We start from the raw sequence: 18279 nt of genomic DNA, 5'->3' as shown, positions 1-18279 counted from the left end.
CACGTCACAATGTACCATTGCAGAATTCAACCCACCATTCTGAAGTAATGGCACAGAGTTCTGACTATAGAATGAGAACTGTTAGAAGGGAAACTTACTAGAGCACCCACTTCTGCAAAGCAGCATCCACACTCCAGTTAACCCTGCTGTCTCTCTTGACCAGATGTTCAAAGACAGAGTTGTTCTTATTTCAATCTAAATGAAGGTAGAAGCAAACCTGTCCTTGTAGGCACAAAACTCTCTGCTCTGCCATCTTTCTGTTTCTCCTAAAAGCAGTATGCCCCCAAGAGCCAAGAACAACTGTATCCTTCAGTTTTCCTATCCATCACTTCAAAGGACTAAGTGATGGGATACTTGACAGAGAAATCATTTGAAAGATGCATCAGACTGGCATCTCTCATAAAAACAGTGGCAGAAGTTATTCTGTTCTTGAAAAACGCTTTCCAGAATGTGTGAAATTGCAGAGTTGCAACAAACAGAAAAGTCCAGCTCGCTTCCAGCTGGTAAGGGAACAGAAGGACAGATGGTCTCCAAGGAACACAGTTTCCTTTCTGCCTCAGCAGGAGGAGCACCCAAGCCAGTAACAGACCAAGGACTGTAGCCTGCCTCATGTGAGCCACAACCATCCAAGCAGGTCTTTTGCTGAAGCTTTTGTAGTCACTCCACAGAGGAACCACTGGCTGATAGTAACTCCCTATGATATAACTGTGCTAAGGCTGGGCATCACACTGCCAGGCTGTCACCACAGCCTGGGCCCACTCACCTTCAGCAGGCTCACACTGAGGCTTTCATGAGCAAACTGCCAACCACCTCAGACAGAACCACAGGGCATCACTGCCAGAGGGGAAAGGGAGCATCTACAAGTGAAGGGAGTGACCTCCTACGAGTGCATTTCAGATACACAAGGGTGAGCCAACCCAACAGCCACCAATGCAGGCTGAGTTCAGTCTCTCCCTTCCCAAAGCCCGATTCACAGAAAGGGGAAAAAGTGACAAGTCTCCTGCTGGGCTCACAAATGGAAATGGTTCACAGAAGGATCCATTGCCAGCACAGCACTGGAATAAAGAAGTATATAACCAGGAGAAAGGCAGGAAACCTTTGCTGTTAGAGGCAACAAGCCATTGGTCAGTTCAGGTCTGCACAGCTCAGAAGTCTAACTACAGAAGTACTCTTTGTGTAAGATTTCCCATAAAACGTGTGTTCCACTAAAGACAATCTAGCTACACCTACCTTTGGCTACACTGCAAGTCAGACTGTCTTTACGAGCAGAGCAGCACTTCTAGAGAGCTATGAAAGGTGGGTCAACAAACACGACCATCCCTCTTTCTGGTACATACAGCAAATGCAAATCAACAGCTAGATGCCAACACCACAGAGGTACTAGGATTGTTACTAAAGATTGTATCTTGAGGGTTGAAACTAAGAGCTGAATGAAGAACACTACAGCTACATAAATATGAACAAAGAAATAACTGTATATACTAAAAGGTTTTCATACCTTCATTGGCTCCTGGGTTAGATGAATGGTGCAATGTGATAACGAGGAAGCCATGCATGTAGAAGACAAGACCATGATCAGTTAGACAATACAGTTATGCACTATGGATTAAAGGCATATAGAAGCAAAGAGTGAACACAGTTCTATCAATTCAACATGGAAAGTTCACTTGACTCATAAGGCTCACCCTAGAGAGCTGCAAACTGCTTTTGTTTAACCCTTATAACCCAGAGAAAGCAACAGACCAACCTCCAGTCAGGTAAGAAATATTACATTCACCTACATTCAGTGGGAAAATGAGATCTGTGTTCAAGTAGTACAAGACCTCCTTACAGTTTGCATTATTGTAGCTATGGGGAAATCTATCTTAATGCAAAAAAACAACAGATTAGATTAGGTTAGATTTGCAGTCTATTAAGTAGATGATAATGTAAAATATCAGTAAGTTCTGGCATTGCTCTCACCTTCTCTTAAAAGCATGGTCTTACTGAGGAATAATTCTGTAAGAAAGTAAATGCCCCAAACTTCTCCTCTTTCTGATTTGGCTGCCACTTGGAAAATGATGTGACTGTGAATTCCATCTATCATCAGCTTAGAGCCTTTCTTAAGCACACACACTCCGTGTCCACTATATACATACAGCTCTGAGTGGCACAGAGGTAACTGTTGACACTATGGTAATGATCACAGCCTTCACGACTATACCAAGAGCTACTCAAGGTCTCTCTGCTGTACTCTGGATACACAGAATGCATTTTCATAAATGGATTTCTCATGGTGAATAACAAGGATTTAAATAGTAAATGTCAGCAATAAAATATGACAATGTATTACAGCCTACTTGTGAATTTAGCATAAACAACTGTAGGCTGTGCAACTGTAGGCTGTGCATCCCTACATCAGTACAGCCTGCAGGGATCTTATTCTGTAGCATGCTTTGGCTTGGATCCAAGGACAAAAACATGCTTTCTCCAGGCATAAGTAATGCAGCATTCTTCCAATCCAGCTCTTTCAACTATAATTCCAGTACTAGTTTCCCTACTTGTTGTCTCCTTCCTGAAATACAAAGTTTGCTAGCCTGCTCTGAAAATAGAAACTTGTTTCTCTGCGAAGAAACTATGCCAACCAAAAGAACCTCTGTTGAAACATCCTACTCCTTCACCTGGTAAACTGTCAAAAGCTGAAGTTACAGGAAGACCTTTAGGATCTGTAGGTATACCCAGTTCCATGAGTGCTTTCACACTGACAAGGGCTTCAGCTATCAAAATCAAAGCTCTTTTATCTTCTCAGAGCTTGGCTTTAGTCTAAACCATTGCCTCACCAGAGGATGCAATACAAATAACCAGCAACACCTTATCACCCCTCTAGCAGGATGTGATACTCCTTGCAGAAGAAACAGTGCCATAGTTTACATTTGAATGCATTTGAAACACTTAATGTAGCACAGTTAAGAAAGTGCACAGAATTAGGATAGTGAGTTTGAACAGGAATTAAAGCTAATTATTCGAGGTTATCCATACCTCTGTTCTGCAGTAAGATACTGTTTGCTGAGCCACCTCTGTGGTTCTTTAATACAGCATCAGAGTTTACATTAGCCTGCTGCTCCTCACCCAAACTTTGAAAATCACAGGTGAGGAAACAGGCTTCTCAGAGACACAACTTACACTTGCATGGCAAGGGTAGTGCCCCTACCTGGAACTCTAGCAGGAAAAGAGTCTGGAGACCCTGCTCCAGCTCCTCCTTCCTCATCATCCTCCTCAAACTCCAAGTGTTCCTCTTCTCCAGGTGCTAAAATCTTCCTGGAAAACATGAGAAAGAAGGATGAGACCAAAGATCATTCATCACCTGGCTTTCAACTCACAGCTCAGTATCTGAATATAGAGCAGGGCCAACATGCTTTAAATGTCATTTCATACTTATTAACCTGTACCCACAGCCTCAGAGAGAGACTGCAGGAGCTCAGCCCAATAGAAAGCACAAAGTCTAAACCCAAGAGACAACAGAGAGAGATGCAGGAATGTGCCACATCCTGATTTTACCAAAAGCACGGGTGTGATTTTTGGTGGTACCCAGACAGACACAATTCAAAAGTACTTTTATTAACCAGATCACCCAAAGCAGTGCAGCAAGTAGGTGGCTCTGGGAATTGCAGTGTTTCAGGTGTAAACCAGGTCCCAGGCTATGCTCCCATTCAAACATATATCTGTACATGAAGTGACCCAGTTCCCTCTTACCTGAGTGGGACAGGCTGAACATCAAAGGGGAACTCCTTATTGTAAGTGAGGATATTCTTTAAGACTGCAGAGAGGGGGGAAAAAATAAGAATCCAAACCCATAAACAAGCATTAATTCTACTGCTCTGCACAGCTACATCCATTCTCACAGCATCTTCACACAAATAGTACTAGCATTTAAAAACATACTCAGATCATACAAAACCCCACCATCTGTCATTGTAAATACCAGTACAGTCCTGACCAGAGCTGTGCCACAGTAACATTCAGAGAGGCTAACGGCAACTCCAGCCCATAATCACCACCACCCTTAAACAAGATGACCAAAAGCAGCATGGAAAAACTAATGCAATGGTAGCAATCTTTGGTGGCTGTTGAAGGGAGGGTGGTGCTGTTGTAGGCACAGAACATAGGCTTGGATTTGTGGAGTCCAACTGTGCTGGTAAGACATTACTGAGTTGAAATTTCCTACTCTTTCATGCATGAGGTTTGAAAGGGGGCTTGTGAGTGGGGATTCTGGTCTGGTTTTACTTTTTGGCCTGCCATCGGATTTTTGTAGATTGGCAAAATTCAGAAGAGAAGCAGTGCAACATCTGAGCATCAAGCCCCAGAGACACCCATTATAGTGTCCAGCACCCAGTGCAGCATGACTTTGCCATTTGTATTGGAAACCTACTCAAGTTTTAGCAATTGCAACTCAAGCCATTATTTCCAAGAGATGAGTAAAGGCAAAACTTGTAAAAGCACGTGAAAGAAATCAGCATTTCATGACAGCATAAGGGCCTACACATTTACAAGGGAATGCCTGCAGGGAGAGGCACTCTCCTACCAGAGAAGGAATATCCCAGACTGGGCAGGAGCAGAGCAGGTAGAAAACTGAATCCTCTCACTGAGTTCCACTTTGCAATGAGCCCTCTCAGAGCACAGAAAATCTCCCCTTCGGACTATTGAGTGAGAACAAATGATGTTAAAATTACACAGATACCCAGAGGTACTTAAGTACCAGTTCTGATGAAGCAGCCACTGCCCCTCTGTACACTGAGCTCTGCACACTGTGGTTCAGGCAGTGGAGGAGAGCTCCTGCCTGTCTTGCTAAGCACAGCACTCAGTAATTTACCAGACGCCATCTGCGTGCTACAATGGATAAATAATCCCTCCAGGAAACTATAAAGAATCCATAAAGTCTTTCCAGCCTTTGCTCATTCTGTTTCTGATTTCTATACCACTACGTGAGAGGTACTGCCTGACTCCAGCTGGACACAACACCTGAACACGCAGAAAGCTTTAAGCTCCCTTCAGTCAGAGAGGTGACAGACAAAACTGATGCCAGGTCTCTTTCTGTCTCTAAAGACTTCTGCTCTGAGGAACTGGTACTGCAGATCTCAACATGGTGGCCAAGAATCACAGCCACTTCCCAACAGAAGAGCAGCCGGCTAGTAGCAGCCAGTCACCTTCCAGCACAGCTGAGGTCCAGGGACAGAAGGCGATTTTTATTACTCAGAATTCCCCAGCTCTTGGAAAGCTCCATCAGACCAGAGACAGAAAGTGAAACTGCCCAGGCAGGGGAATCTCAGTAAAGCCAGATCTCTTCCAGATCACAGGCGCGATATACAGAAGCAACAGAAATCACAGTAGTTCTCCTCCCATCTTCCAAAGGTCGATAAGCACTACGTTCCTCTCTTCCCAGCAACCAGTTCCTCTCACTACGTGAATGAACCACCACCGAGTAAAACCTTCCAGTAATACATTTCAGCCATCACTAGAGGGCATAAAATACTCCACACAGCGCAGGAGAGAGGAAAAGTTTTTACAGCACCTAAACTGCTGCTGCTGCCCGAGGCATTGCTGAGCATTCACCCTCTTGCCACGGAGCCAAGCCCCGCACACAGGCCTTGGTACCCGCCCTGCCCACGGCAGCCGCTGCTTTCGGGCATCTCTCGGGCTTGGTAACGGAGGGGATGCTTGGAAACGCTTCTGGAAACACCATCCAGAATCTCCTTCCTTTTGCCACAGAAAGCTGTGGATCACGTTATCAAAGGGGCTTTGACTCTGTGTTGTCACCAATAGCAAATCATTTTGCCAAGTTGTTATACAGCGATTTACTAAAGTGCTGCTTTAGATATCATCATGGTAAGAAGTGGATCTACAGCACTCAGCCTGGTGAAATGCTTATTTAAAGTCACTAAGGAAAAACAAAGCAATAAAAAAGCAACATAACAATCTTCCTTTTTTCCTCAAAGGAAAATCCTCTGCATGTATCACAGGGGAGAGTTTCAGCTGGTTTAAATAAAAATAACCAAATTACAGAAAAAAACCATTAGGTTACAAAGCACAGGAACCTCCCTTCCAATGCTGTGTAAGACACCCAAGTGTTAAGAGGTTAGTTTGGGCTTTTTTGCCTTTTGTTTTAAAACCACACATCACCTCTGGGAGGAAGAGCACTTCCCCTCTGTGCTGCTGCTGAGAACGCGATTCAAGGAGTTCTCCATGTGTGTAACTAATGGGCAGATCCCAGCACTGTGGCCTCCAGTTATGTTATGTTGCTTTTCCAGCAGGAATCTAGTTCAAATACTGTTCTGCAGACTCTTAAGCCTGTTCTTCAGCAGTGGTGGACAACATCACATTGATTTTATCAGCTCTTGAAAGATGTTAACTGAAATTATCAACACCGGTACATGCTAACTCAATGAAGACCACTGTCCACTCACAGTTTTAGTGAGCCTAAATGGTACTTGTATATCTTGATTCATTCTTTCTTAAATAGACAAAACAAAATAAGTCAGATACAGGTTCCCCAGTACAACTGTCCTTGGCCAGAGTAAACATTACTGAGCAACAACTAAAACCATCGGTGTTATCAGCACTGTTGCCAGGCTGAAAGTCAAAACCACAGCACTGCACCAGCTACTGAGAAGGAGAAAAATGACTGGGGGGGAGTGAGCAAGGGGCTGTGTGGTTCTGGGTTGCTGGCTGGGCTTAAACCACAACAGTGTCTGTTTCTCTTATAGCACAGATACACTGAGTTTGAAACTAGTACCTTAGTGCCTAGAGTTATCCACACAAACACAGGCCCATGGCATGTCCCAGCCTACCCATCTGTAATGTGTGTAACAACACTGGTATAAGTTTCCACAACAGGATTTGTGGGATCCAGCGTCTTAGCCATGATTTCACACAGTGTAGTCTCAAAAGAACTGTTTGCACGTACAGACCCTCCTATATTCTATTCTAGCACACAAGATTCAGTGACAAATCCTATAAACAAACAGAACTACCCAACTGCTTCATGTTCCAAGCAGCGTGAAATGCAACTTAATAGGAAAAGTTAGAACTTGACAACACAAGATACATAAAGTTAAAACTAAGGGCTGTGGTTGTTATAACAGCACCCAAACCAAATTTCTGAGCATTTTGACAGCTTCAGGCACAGAAGTAATTAAAACAAGCCAAATTGTCTGAATAGCTGTTTTCCTTCCACCCTAACGGAATGGTCTGCCCTAACAAAGGAATCACTTCTTTGCATTGCCAACCCAGATTTATTTTTAAGCTTTTTCTAGTGGAACACAAGAGCAAATTGACAACACACAAATGAAAACACTTCACAGTGTATTTTATGAGATGATTGGTGTTGGCCTGCTTAAGATTTACTCTATTCAAGATATACTTAAAATCCACAAAACAAAGGCATGATTCAGAGAGAAAGAGGCCGGAACAATCCCAGTCAGACAGCACCATTAAGAGCATCAATGTTCAATTGTTGTTGTAGAAGCACCCGTTCTCCAAGGAAAATAACTCAGTGTCTTTGAAAACCGATGGCCACACACTCTGCCTCAGTTTTAATACAGTTTCCTGTTGTATGGGGCATGGGCTGAATGCACTTCACACTGTTTACCAGGGTTTTTGACATCTAACAATGAATTCTCTGATGGAGGGCAAGAGAAGCAACAGGACTGTTGCTCTGTAATAGACATTCTGGCTTTTAAGAAAAGGAGCATTTCAAGGGAAGCTTGATGTCTGTTGGCAGAATGTAAATTCTGACTGAAGCCTTCAATAGTCACTTTCGATTTCTAGGCCAGTGTGATCGATTAAAACATGATTCCTTCTCCCCCTTCCATCATTCAGTAACTCACAGGGCATGATTCAGACAATGGAGTCTGAAATCCACAGTCATCAAATAACAACAACATCTTAAATACTTTGCAAACAGAGAGCAGGAGTATCTATACAAAATGGTGCCAAACCAGAGATGCAGAGGCCAGACATGCAGTATGTATACTGAGAAAGACCTAACACTTCCAACACGTTGTTAAACCCTTTCCTCAGTTATGGCCTTCACTGACATAGCCATCTTGTAACATACTTTTACGTTTTCAGGGGATAGTTTGAAAGCATTTGGACTCTGTTTTGGTAGAGACATTAGGAAGCTCAGTTCAATGCCTGCTTCTTGATCCAATGGGATCGTGTGCCAGTTACTCAGAGAACGGAAGTGCAGAGAAGCTCAGCTTATTCATGAAGTGGAAACACTTGCCTGTCCACCACATTTATCACCAACATCCCCCTTAGTGTTACAATTGTTACAGAGGCAAAATAAAACCAGCTTTACTAGCATGAAAGCAGCTTTTCCACATGTCCTGGTCCTCCAGAATTGCAGAAACATTAACATTCAGGATAATATTGATAAAGATGTGGAAGTACTGATCGTATGGATGCTTTGAGAAAAAGCAGCCAGTGTTACGGAAAGGAAAATGTAGCAGATAAATAGATACTTCCTACAAGAAAAGCTATTTCTGGATTGACATAGCAAGAACTGACCAAGGATCGGTTGGGAAAAAACAACATCACACAAACCCCCTCAAAGACTGACTCACATCCTCTTAACCTGGTTAGTCTGGTGGCATGGCAGTGGTAGGTGATGGGTGATTGGCTGCCAAGAGCACAAGTTAAATCTTTTCAGATGCAAAAAGCCAAGTTTCATGCTGCTGGGAAGAAGACCACATAGCCTTGAAATTCAGTTCAAATAAGAAATGTGCAGGTCAGTTTCCCAGTTGATGGTACTGTACTACTGAGAGCTGAAATTACCACTTTGTGCAAACTTAGCAGCACCCAAAGAATTACTGAGTTGAGAATATATTACTTGAAACATTAGGACTACTATACTTTGAAGTTATCCACATTACATTCTGTGCTATACATCAAGTTTTGTCTACATGGCAACAGGTATTTGGAAGAAACACTTAAACCAGCATTACTGTCAAACCACAGCGTGGCCAGTTGGTGTTCATGCTGCTGTTGTATTTTACACTGTAATGATAAATGCCATTCACTTAAAATACAAAGATACTACTTACTTGGTTCCAACTTCTTCAGATCCTCAAGCTTAAATTCATCCTGTGACTGGGTGGACTAGGACATTACAAAGAAAGAGTTAGATCTCAGTGTGCACCTTCCTCTCAGACAGAGCTCCCATATGTTAGAACAAGCATGCAAGGTGCTTCTGTTGTTCAAGTGTATCACATTACTTCAAAGCTACATCCTAAAGAGTCCCAAATATCTCCTCAACACAGGCTATGTTCACAGGTGAAACAGAAAGTACATTGTTTCTCATTTAGTGAGAACAAATCTATCCCATGTTTCAAGCTCTAATGCAAGGTAAATGCTTTTAAAGCACCTTGTTGCTCTTTCATATTTACTACACACAGGAACATTAAGACAGAGGGACTTGATTTAATTCTTCCCCAGTCAAATTGTTCTGAAGCAAGATCAGCTGTAAGACTGCACTGCAAAGTGATGCTCCAACAGGACCACTCACAGTAAAAGACATGTCCAACAGCATAATACTGGTAGAAAGTACAGTACATAGGATGAGCTTGACAAAACACCCAACTCTTGCTGCAAATGGAAGAGGCCTTCCCATCTCTGCTTTCTCCAACTCTGAGGATGCCATTTCTTCACTGTCTGTAGCATGTCTGCCTCTCAGTGAGCCCGTTTGACTAATTCCACAGAGAAGTCCGTAACCTTTTACTATGAGGTAGTTCACTAACAGTTTGGAAGGCTCGAGTAGCCTATTCTGAGATGAAAAGTGGCAGAGCTGGCATCCGAGAAGTGCTGCGAGTTAGTGGATTGACACAGGACACCCTCTTTTAGGCAGAGGATCAGTCTTACCTATTGTGTCATTGCACCCTTGGCATCTCTTAAGATTACCCATTGTTTTTAATATTTCTTTAAGACCTAATGGGTTTTTTTCCCCTTGATTTTGCCCAAGTGCCACTGGGGACCTACTGCAAGACTCCAGAAGGACAGTAAAGCAGCTATACCCATGCTATTAGAAGAATGGGAAAAGATGATCACACTCAACTACTTTAATCTCTGCTAAGAAACGTAACAAATTTCAGCAAGTAAAATACTTGCCAAAGTGAAGTGGATGAGAAGTTCTGGTATCCTCACACAAGGCTATAAAATCCTCCAGTTACTGCTGAGGAATCAACAGCAACGAAGGCTGCTCTTGCAAGACATCATTACTTGTGCAGGTTATGACATTGCTGCATATTCTCCTGTTGCTCTGAGACGTCCCACAATGGAACACATCTGCCCTTGTCACTGTGACTCAGAACACGTGCAATGCTGCTCCAACACCCCAGGTTAGATCAAAATAGAAAGACAAGTAAAGCTACCCAAATAATCCTTCAAACCCTGCACAGCCTCCAGACTGCTCAGCCCTACCTCATCAGTATAGCCCCAGCATCCTGCCTAAATCACCACTGTACTCCAGCCTCTTGGGCAACTGACAGCAGCACAACGTAGCTGCTGCACCTTGTACAGCAACGTGAGGAACTCAGGAGCACTGCTGTGAGTAACCTGATGTAAAATTTGCCTGCCACCACTCTGTTGGTAAAGAGGTGATCCAGTAAACCAAATATTGCTTCAGCTGATTCATCCCTCCCCATCCGCACTCTTCTGGAAATTTGACTCACTTCCCTTTTGTTTTGGGGATAAGATTGTGTTGAGAGAAGAAAAAATTCACTTCCACGATGTCTACTTTCAGTCCAGAAAAGGAGACCAAGAAGTAGCTTCTAAATCGTTACTTTCACACATCTGCCTACAGACCTGCCCGTTTTCATGACTGTTAACAAAAGGAATTCTTATTCTATACACACATTTGTCCTCATGCTCTATTATCACTTGTGAAGTGGCTGAATTAGTGCAATGATCACTCTGGAGATCTTTTTACCCTTGCACACAGATTAGGAAGACAAACCGATCCATTCTGAAGGAGGAAAGCAAGGCAAAGAGCCAAAGACACAAAACCTGTGGTTAAATTCCTGTATAAACCCCAATACATACTCATATAAGCACTTAAAAAGGTTTTAAGGCAGCCACCTGGGGAATCACAGTGACAATCTGGAAAGTCCAAGGGCTCAACAGTTTGCTCACTCTGTTTTCAGAAGTTCTGGCTATGTCTGAATACCCTAAACTAGCTTTCAACGGCTCAACAGTTACCTGTCACTGAAGTATGAAGCCACAGAGGAAAAAAGAGCTGTACCTGTAAAGCTGCACTTCTCAGTTCCAAGCATGTTGCAATTTTAGCTATGGTTTTCTGAAAGGAAAAACACAACCGTATTACTAATTCAGTACAGAAACTGTATTCTTCCATATTCATACTTTATAAACAAATATAAATACAAACAACAGCTTTTTCTTGCAAACATTTCAGATCTATTATTCAGTATCAAAAGCTGTTTTTATACACAAGCAAAATGAAAAGCACAGGAGATGGAACATTACATCTGCTGTTTAACTCCCTTCCCACAACCCATCACCACAGACAGGGGTCATTCACCCAGCAGAACCTGTAAGGATGCCTACCACAGCATAAATCATTTTAAACTCAACTGCTCTGAAGTGAAAGGGAAGATTAAAACTACAGCCAACCAAACTACTTTCTGAGAACCTGAGCGATGTGTGCTAATTTGCCCTTATGGCAGTTATACCTATAGTATATGGGTATATTTTTATATATCTATCAGGCCCAGAGCAGATCAAGTCATGCCTCCTCAGGAACTTCCAGAAGCCAGTATCCCAGCACTGAAACACAGGTGACTGTTGTGGGTGTTGGTGGGAGAGGAAGTAAAAAGGCAGATTATTTTTCCAACTTTCTATTTTTGCAGTCTTAAAGAGATCTATTGATCCAAACTTGTCATTACCTAAAATATCTCTGAGTACAACTGGGAAGTCATTTCTCATTTTCATTTAAAGACGTAGAAGAGGGAAAGGCTTCAAAATAGCCTTCTGCTAGCAGCTTTACTTTGAAGACAGTGCTACTTCAGCTTTTATTTCTCCCTAAATAAAAAGCTCTAGCAACAGCCACATTTGTTTCTAATACTACCAGCTGAAAGGAGGAGTTAAAACTTCCATAATGGACATCACTGGGCACAACCTCAAGGCATATTTTACCCTGCTTGCCCATCATGTGTTTGTTCATCAACTAAAAGGTTTTAGTGAAGAAAAACTGCAACTATCTGCAGAGATAGGGGCCAAATATAATTCAAAATGCTCTGTGGAACATTTATAGGGCAAGAAAACCAGCAACAATGCAGCTAGAAAGAAAAGCAGCTTATTTCCAAAATGAGTTTTCCCCCCAGAAGGAAGATTAAAGTTGAAATACACACCTGTAACTCATTCTCTCCTTTTAAATCAGGCAGTATAAAACCAGCTCCCCCCCAGGCTGAATGCAAAGGGGAGGGAAGATTTCGTAGAGTACAACTCTAGCATCAAAGAACACAAGAGTATGGGCATCTGGCAAGTTGTGAGATACTAGCCAAAAGCCAAAACATCCCTTTAAAAGAGGGTTACATTTTAGGGCTCCATGAGGTTTGTAGCAGCAGATAAAAAAAGCCATGCTTTCCCAGCCATCTGCCCTGACTCTCCTTGCAGGGATGTCACAACTCTCTTCTCAATCGGCCACCCCTAGTTCCAACAGGCTGTGCTAAAAGCTAAGTGGCTCCAGTTGCAGTTCACCTTATGCCAGTTGAAAGAGTTCAGGAGCTGAATCTTGAGCAGGTCAGACACCAATACTTCAAGGGCAAAAGCAACAGCTGAAGTGTGTAAAAGCCTCAGACACCTGATTTTCACCTCTACCACAGGCTCCTCACAGCTTTCAAAGCCATTTCTCCCCAGCTGGTATTCCCTCTTCTCTTAAAGACTCTGGTGGAACATGACATTAGCCCAGACTTTACATCCTCACAGTTTATATGCTGTTCATTGCATGGAGGTCTTAAAGAAATCCAGTTCTTTTGAGCACCTTCCAGCAAACCAGTGAGTGATGCTTACCAGCACAGGACACATACTGTTTTCTCCTCTGCCTGGGAAGCAGCACATGCAGCTACAGTGTGCTGTTTGGGAACTATAATACAGAGCACCATGACTGCATACTTGCAAGCAGCATGGCAGAGTAAATATACTACAGCTCCCATACTACAATTCCATTTCCATGAAAGTTCATTTTGTAGTCTAGGTTCAGTCAATGAACTTCTACTGCTCCAAAATAAATCCTGCTATGTAACAGAGATTCATGGCTGGATCTCCAGCATAACTTGGAAACCCACAGACTTTTGAAAAACAAAGGAGTATGTACAGTTCTGGATTCATTTTGACACTTTCAGACCCACACATGGGTGTTGTGGATTTACATCCATCTTCAAGCTGGATGGGAGGACACCAGGTAGTACTACAGGAGCAGATTCTCAGTCAGTAGAGTGAGAATGCACTACGTCTGTCTCATCAGCTGCAGTGTAACGAAAGGAATTCCTTTCTACATTTGAGAACATCTGGAAAGATATGTTTGCAGCAAAGGTAGAATTTTAAAGAGGAAGGTGTGAAGTACTGGGTAAAAGAAAAGAATCCACTGGTTCCCTTGTGGAGGGAGGGGACATCTCAGAGGTTTGACTACAGCTCTAACATTTGCTAAAGCCCAGCTGTTTGGATGGTTTGGGTGTTGATTGCTGAGCAAAGAGCATGCCCATTCCCCCTCTGACTGCACCACATAGAGACCCACAAGCTCCTAGGGTGCCCCAGCACGGAATCAGAACATGGAAACAGATTTTCAAGTGGCTCTTCCCCTCCTGGTCTCATATGCAGAGCATTAAGCCCACACCATAAATGAGGTCTCAAGAAGCACTGTTCAACCCCTATCTCCTTTGTCAGTTCAACGATAAGCACAGCAACACCCCTGCTCCCTATCCTGCAGATTCATAACTGTGTATTCCTAAAACTGCCTGAACTAGGTACTTCCTATTAGGACAAACAGCAACACAAAATGTGTGTCCTCTGGCTCCTGGGGCTGAAGGGCAATAACGCCTCTAGAAACAGATTAATTGAAGAGAGTTTGGAAGTCTTAAAATAGTAAAGAATAGGTTTTATATGGAATCTATTGAAACATGGCAAGCTCCCAGCAGGCATTATTCATAACTATTTTTTTAAGGGACCACACCCAGCCCAAAAGTTAAAACTGCAGCTGAACACTGCTATCATTTTCAGCTGCAACTGTCCCATGCAAAGGCTCCTTTCTGAAGCAAGGAAAACATCCTGCATCTCATTAGAAAGACTGAAGCCATAATTAATCTTGCTAGTTTACAATAGTTAACATTTAGTTTTATGTAAACTCGTGATTAGAAAGGGAAAAAAGTCAGTTGATCTCATAGTCAAGGTTTCTTCAGTGCAGTCGTGTGAGTAATGACTGTGCTAACTGTAATGCAGGCAAAGATGTTTGCATAAAGACAGAGCCAGAGTGGAGTTTGGCTTTAAAGAGAGGTCTAGGCTGTTAGGAGACCAGTAGTTTAATGAATCATGCTAAGAGTCTTCAACAGTGCTCTTATTTCAGTGAGTTACCATTGCATAAAGCAGCACATGGTTTTCTAATACCAAAGAAAACGCGGCCCAGCACAAAAACATTTACACGAGAAGCTACAACTGTGGTTAGAAGAGGGCTTGAGAGGTCAAATTCACTGCATAGAGAGCTGGGTGAGACTAACTATAGCTGGAGGCAAGCGGAAAGCATAGCCAAACCTAACTGGAACAATTCAAGCAGCAAAACACAGTGGTTGATCATGAATGAAGACGGGATTTTGTTAGAGAATTAAGGTAAAATAACAGCAGGATGCAGAGGGTAAGACTGGGGTAAATCCCCCGGTAACTGTATCAGTATTTCATACATGCAGCTTCAAGGTAGTGCAATCGTTGCACAGCCTCCTGAAAGGGTGATTACATTTAAACACAATCACTTCTTCTTTACAGTATTTATCTGCAGAGAAATTCTTCAACAAAATCCACAATCACTAAGGATGACTCCAGCACTGTCAGTTATCCAAGTCAAGACAGAGCCTTCCCTAAGGACTAGAACTCCAGAATTATGTCCAGCAATAGATGTAAGACAAAAGAAAATGAAAATCCAGGAATGAACAGCAATGCCAGAGACTGCTCTACCAAGGGAAGCAGCATACAGTGTTTCAAAACAGACCCCTCAGAGAGAGAGCAAAAAAGGCAAGATATGAATATTTAGAAGTCTGAATTCTTACCATAAACAACACATTTATTATAAGATAAATGATAACTGGCTCACAGTATGCCTAGGAGAGAAATTGGTGGTATCTGTCAAGTGTTGTTAGATTAACACATGGTATGATTACATTAGCAAGTAACATACCATCAGTTATGGCGTGGCCATATCTGCACTGGAACACCACCTGCGACACATGAAATAAACCCAAACATGGTAAAAGTTTATACAGACAGATGGGGCAGAGGATCTGAACCTAGCCTTGTCCTTTCTCTGTGGCTGTAAAGTAGTAGTTTTCCCTTGGTACACTGCTGAAAATCCATCTTCTCCACAGAGTATGTCAAAGAAAAGAAACAATGACAGTGTCACAGTAATTCTCAGTCATATGCATGGTGCTTTGGACAACAGCTAGCTCCAAATCTACACAGAGACTGGAATGAGCGTAGATCAAGCAGCTGGAAAACATATTTAGCCTCACAGCCTTGCCTTTTCCAATCTATGGAATTCTGTGGGCACTCCTGGTCAGTAATACCTTGAAGTTGACACGCACTGATTAAAATCAAGAGGTGGTTCTTATATGACATACAGAACCTCAGAAAGACAAGACATTAGGAACCAGGAGGAAATAGCATGCTGGAATAGCATGCATTGGCAGGAACTTCGTTGAGCAAAGGTAGCTTTGGGGTTTGGTATGTAGATGTTTTTGAAGGGTAGTGAGAGAAGATACACTTCTATTTAACCAAACTGCTTGAAAACCCAGAAGTGTGCTAAACTTCATTCCTATGTGTCAATGATACTTGCAATGAATGGCTGAGCTCCTGCAGAAATAGGGAAACCCAGAACAGCAAGGAGCTTAACATCAAACCAAAAGGTTTTTCTGTAAAGAATTTTCAGTGCTCCTTTCAAAGCAATACCAAGACTCTTTATTTTTGTGGGGACTAGAATTCCTCCTGGCAGGGAAGAGAAAGAGAATATTCTCTCAACAAAATGTTGGGTAATATGTCTGTGAATGTGGCTAATGAAATAGGCACTACCATTTGATAACCAGGCACAAAGTTTGAGTGCATCAGCCCTCGCCGATCTGCAAATAAGCACAAGATAGAAATGTCAACCTCTTCTGTATCAGCTTTAGAACCAGGCATACAGCCCTGCAAGGATTCAAAACAGCCACTCATTTTTTCTTTACAGAAGACTGTCACCTTAAGACATGATCGCAGTTGCGCATGTAACATCTGAGGTCAGTTATCTCTGCTTCCTGAGCCCCCCAGGCCTTCCCTCATGGCTGACCTCACTCACTTCCACAATCTGGTCCAAGGTCCTTTCCACAAGATTCAGGGAACATCTGGAAGCAAAGCCCTGTGCGGTTCTGGTTCCCACATTCACAGGAGATGATGCCTCCAGCAGTGAGATTAATAGCTTCACTTTCATGAAGTAACCATATTCTCAAAAACATCCACAGAGGGGAAACGTGCTGTAAAGATGCCTATAGCTGAGAATGGTGGAGGAAGCTACCAGCAACGGATGGAGAGCAGGAGCAATCAAAGAGCAAATAGCTGTCCAACATTAACAAGGCTCTAAAGCCTTCAGTTTGGGAAAGGTGAACCAAATCCTTCTTCAACATTATGACTCTGTTTAGCATGATCACAAGCCTGATCCTCCTCTTTGCAGAAGACAAACAGAACACGGAAGATTGGCTCTTTGCTTTTCTCATTGATACATGTCGAGGAGACAGTTACAAACCTCCGCCACACTCTGCACAAACGTATTTTTCTCTGCAATGAGTTTCTTCAAACAGATGAAGCTCATCTCCAGTTCCTGTAGCCAGGACTTGTTTTCAGCACCAACGTTTCCAAACACAGATCCCATTACTCTACCACCCTGTTACCATAGGCAAGATTGTGGGCTAGAAAATGTCAGCTTTCAGGCAATGCTATTGCTCAAATGAGTGATTTTATGACTTGGGAATCTGGAAATACAGGGATTCTCTAAATTGGTATTCCCAAGAAAAACATGCCTTTATGCAAGACATGAAAAATGAGCAGGACCCTGCATCTCACCAGATTTTAGTTTGCTGAAATTCTGAAGTAAGTGAAACTTCAGCTAGCATTTTCCACTTAAATCCTGTCACAGAATTGCATGAATATGATGTTAAGACACGAAACAGCCTTTTCAATTGAAGGCAGGGAGGAAGGAGTAAAGTAATTTCAGTATTTTGAAGGATTATAAACAAATCACATTCTAAGAGACTGCTAAGCACTATTCTGCCAAGACCCTTTCCCATCAGGTGTTACATGTTAAGTGAACGTCCTCACACACCCATCATGTCTGCAGTTTGAGATATTTCATGTTCAGACTTCACACCATAAATCGTGCTAATGTTGTATAAGCAAGTTATCAAAAGGTCACCCAAAAAAGAAACACCCAGGTTATGAAGAGCTCTGGCCAGCACACGTGACACTCAATATTACACAGCAGAGCATCTGCCACATCTAATGACAGCAACTGTTTTAGCCATGCTGGGCTCAGATTCTGTTTGCATATACTGAGGGAGGACAGAAGGTCTCGTAAGGTTCTTGACTGTGCGATAAAATCACCGTAATACGCACCACAATCAAGCTCCTTGACTGAGCAAATACTCACCTTTTGATCTTCTGTGAATTCCGAGTTGTTGTGCTGAGACTGTGCCTCCTTCTGCAGATGCCTTGCTAATCTGGATGGGGGGGAAAGAAAGTTGTAGAGTGGGAACACAACACAAACACACACACCCCAGTCTCCAGGAAACGTGTCAGCCAAAAGGTCCGCAGTCTGCTGCTCCAAATAGTTCTTGGTGTGGCTTTTTTTTTTGTTTGTTTCTTTGGTGGTTGTTTTTTGTTATCGTTTTGGTTTTTTAGGGTATTTGGGGTTTTCTTTTATACACAGGTGCCTATAACCTTAGTAGGCCAAACTAAAAAAACCCCAGAAGATGGACAAAGTATGCAACTATATTAGGCAGAAAA

At 42.7% G+C, this 18279-nt stretch overlaps 1 protein-coding gene across 3 annotated transcripts in view; it reads right to left on the bottom strand.

Moving 5' to 3' along the window:
• The window catches only part of AIDA (axin interactor, dorsalization associated), a 29824-nt gene that overhangs the window by 7679 nt on the left and 3866 nt on the right, over positions 1 to 18279 (bottom strand). For 2 of the 3 annotated variants that reach the window (XM_061365011.1, XM_061365001.1), the window contains exons 2-6: positions 17924 to 17993; positions 11273 to 11326; positions 9081 to 9135; positions 3733 to 3796; positions 3191 to 3297 (exon numbers count right to left, since the gene is read on the bottom strand). In XM_061365011.1, the coding sequence (XP_061220995.1) occupies positions 3191 to 3297; positions 3733 to 3796; positions 9081 to 9135; positions 11273 to 11326; positions 17924 to 17993 (350 nt within the window). Of the gene's footprint in view, positions 1 to 1498; positions 1511 to 3190; positions 3298 to 3732; positions 3797 to 9080; positions 9136 to 11272; positions 11327 to 17923; positions 17994 to 18279 lie in introns of all 3 variants that reach the window. The other variant, XM_061364995.1, reaches the window with a different exon arrangement.

This window comes from Neopsephotus bourkii, unplaced genomic scaffold, assembly GCF_033783945.1.
Source record: "Neopsephotus bourkii isolate Nb327-2 ecotype Australia unplaced genomic scaffold, CSIRO-AGI_Nbou_v1 NB_114, whole genome shotgun sequence".
Classification (NCBI taxonomy): domain Eukaryota; kingdom Metazoa; phylum Chordata; class Aves; order Psittaciformes; family Psittacidae; genus Neopsephotus; species Neopsephotus bourkii.
This window is presented reverse-complemented; position numbering and strand designations above follow the sequence as displayed.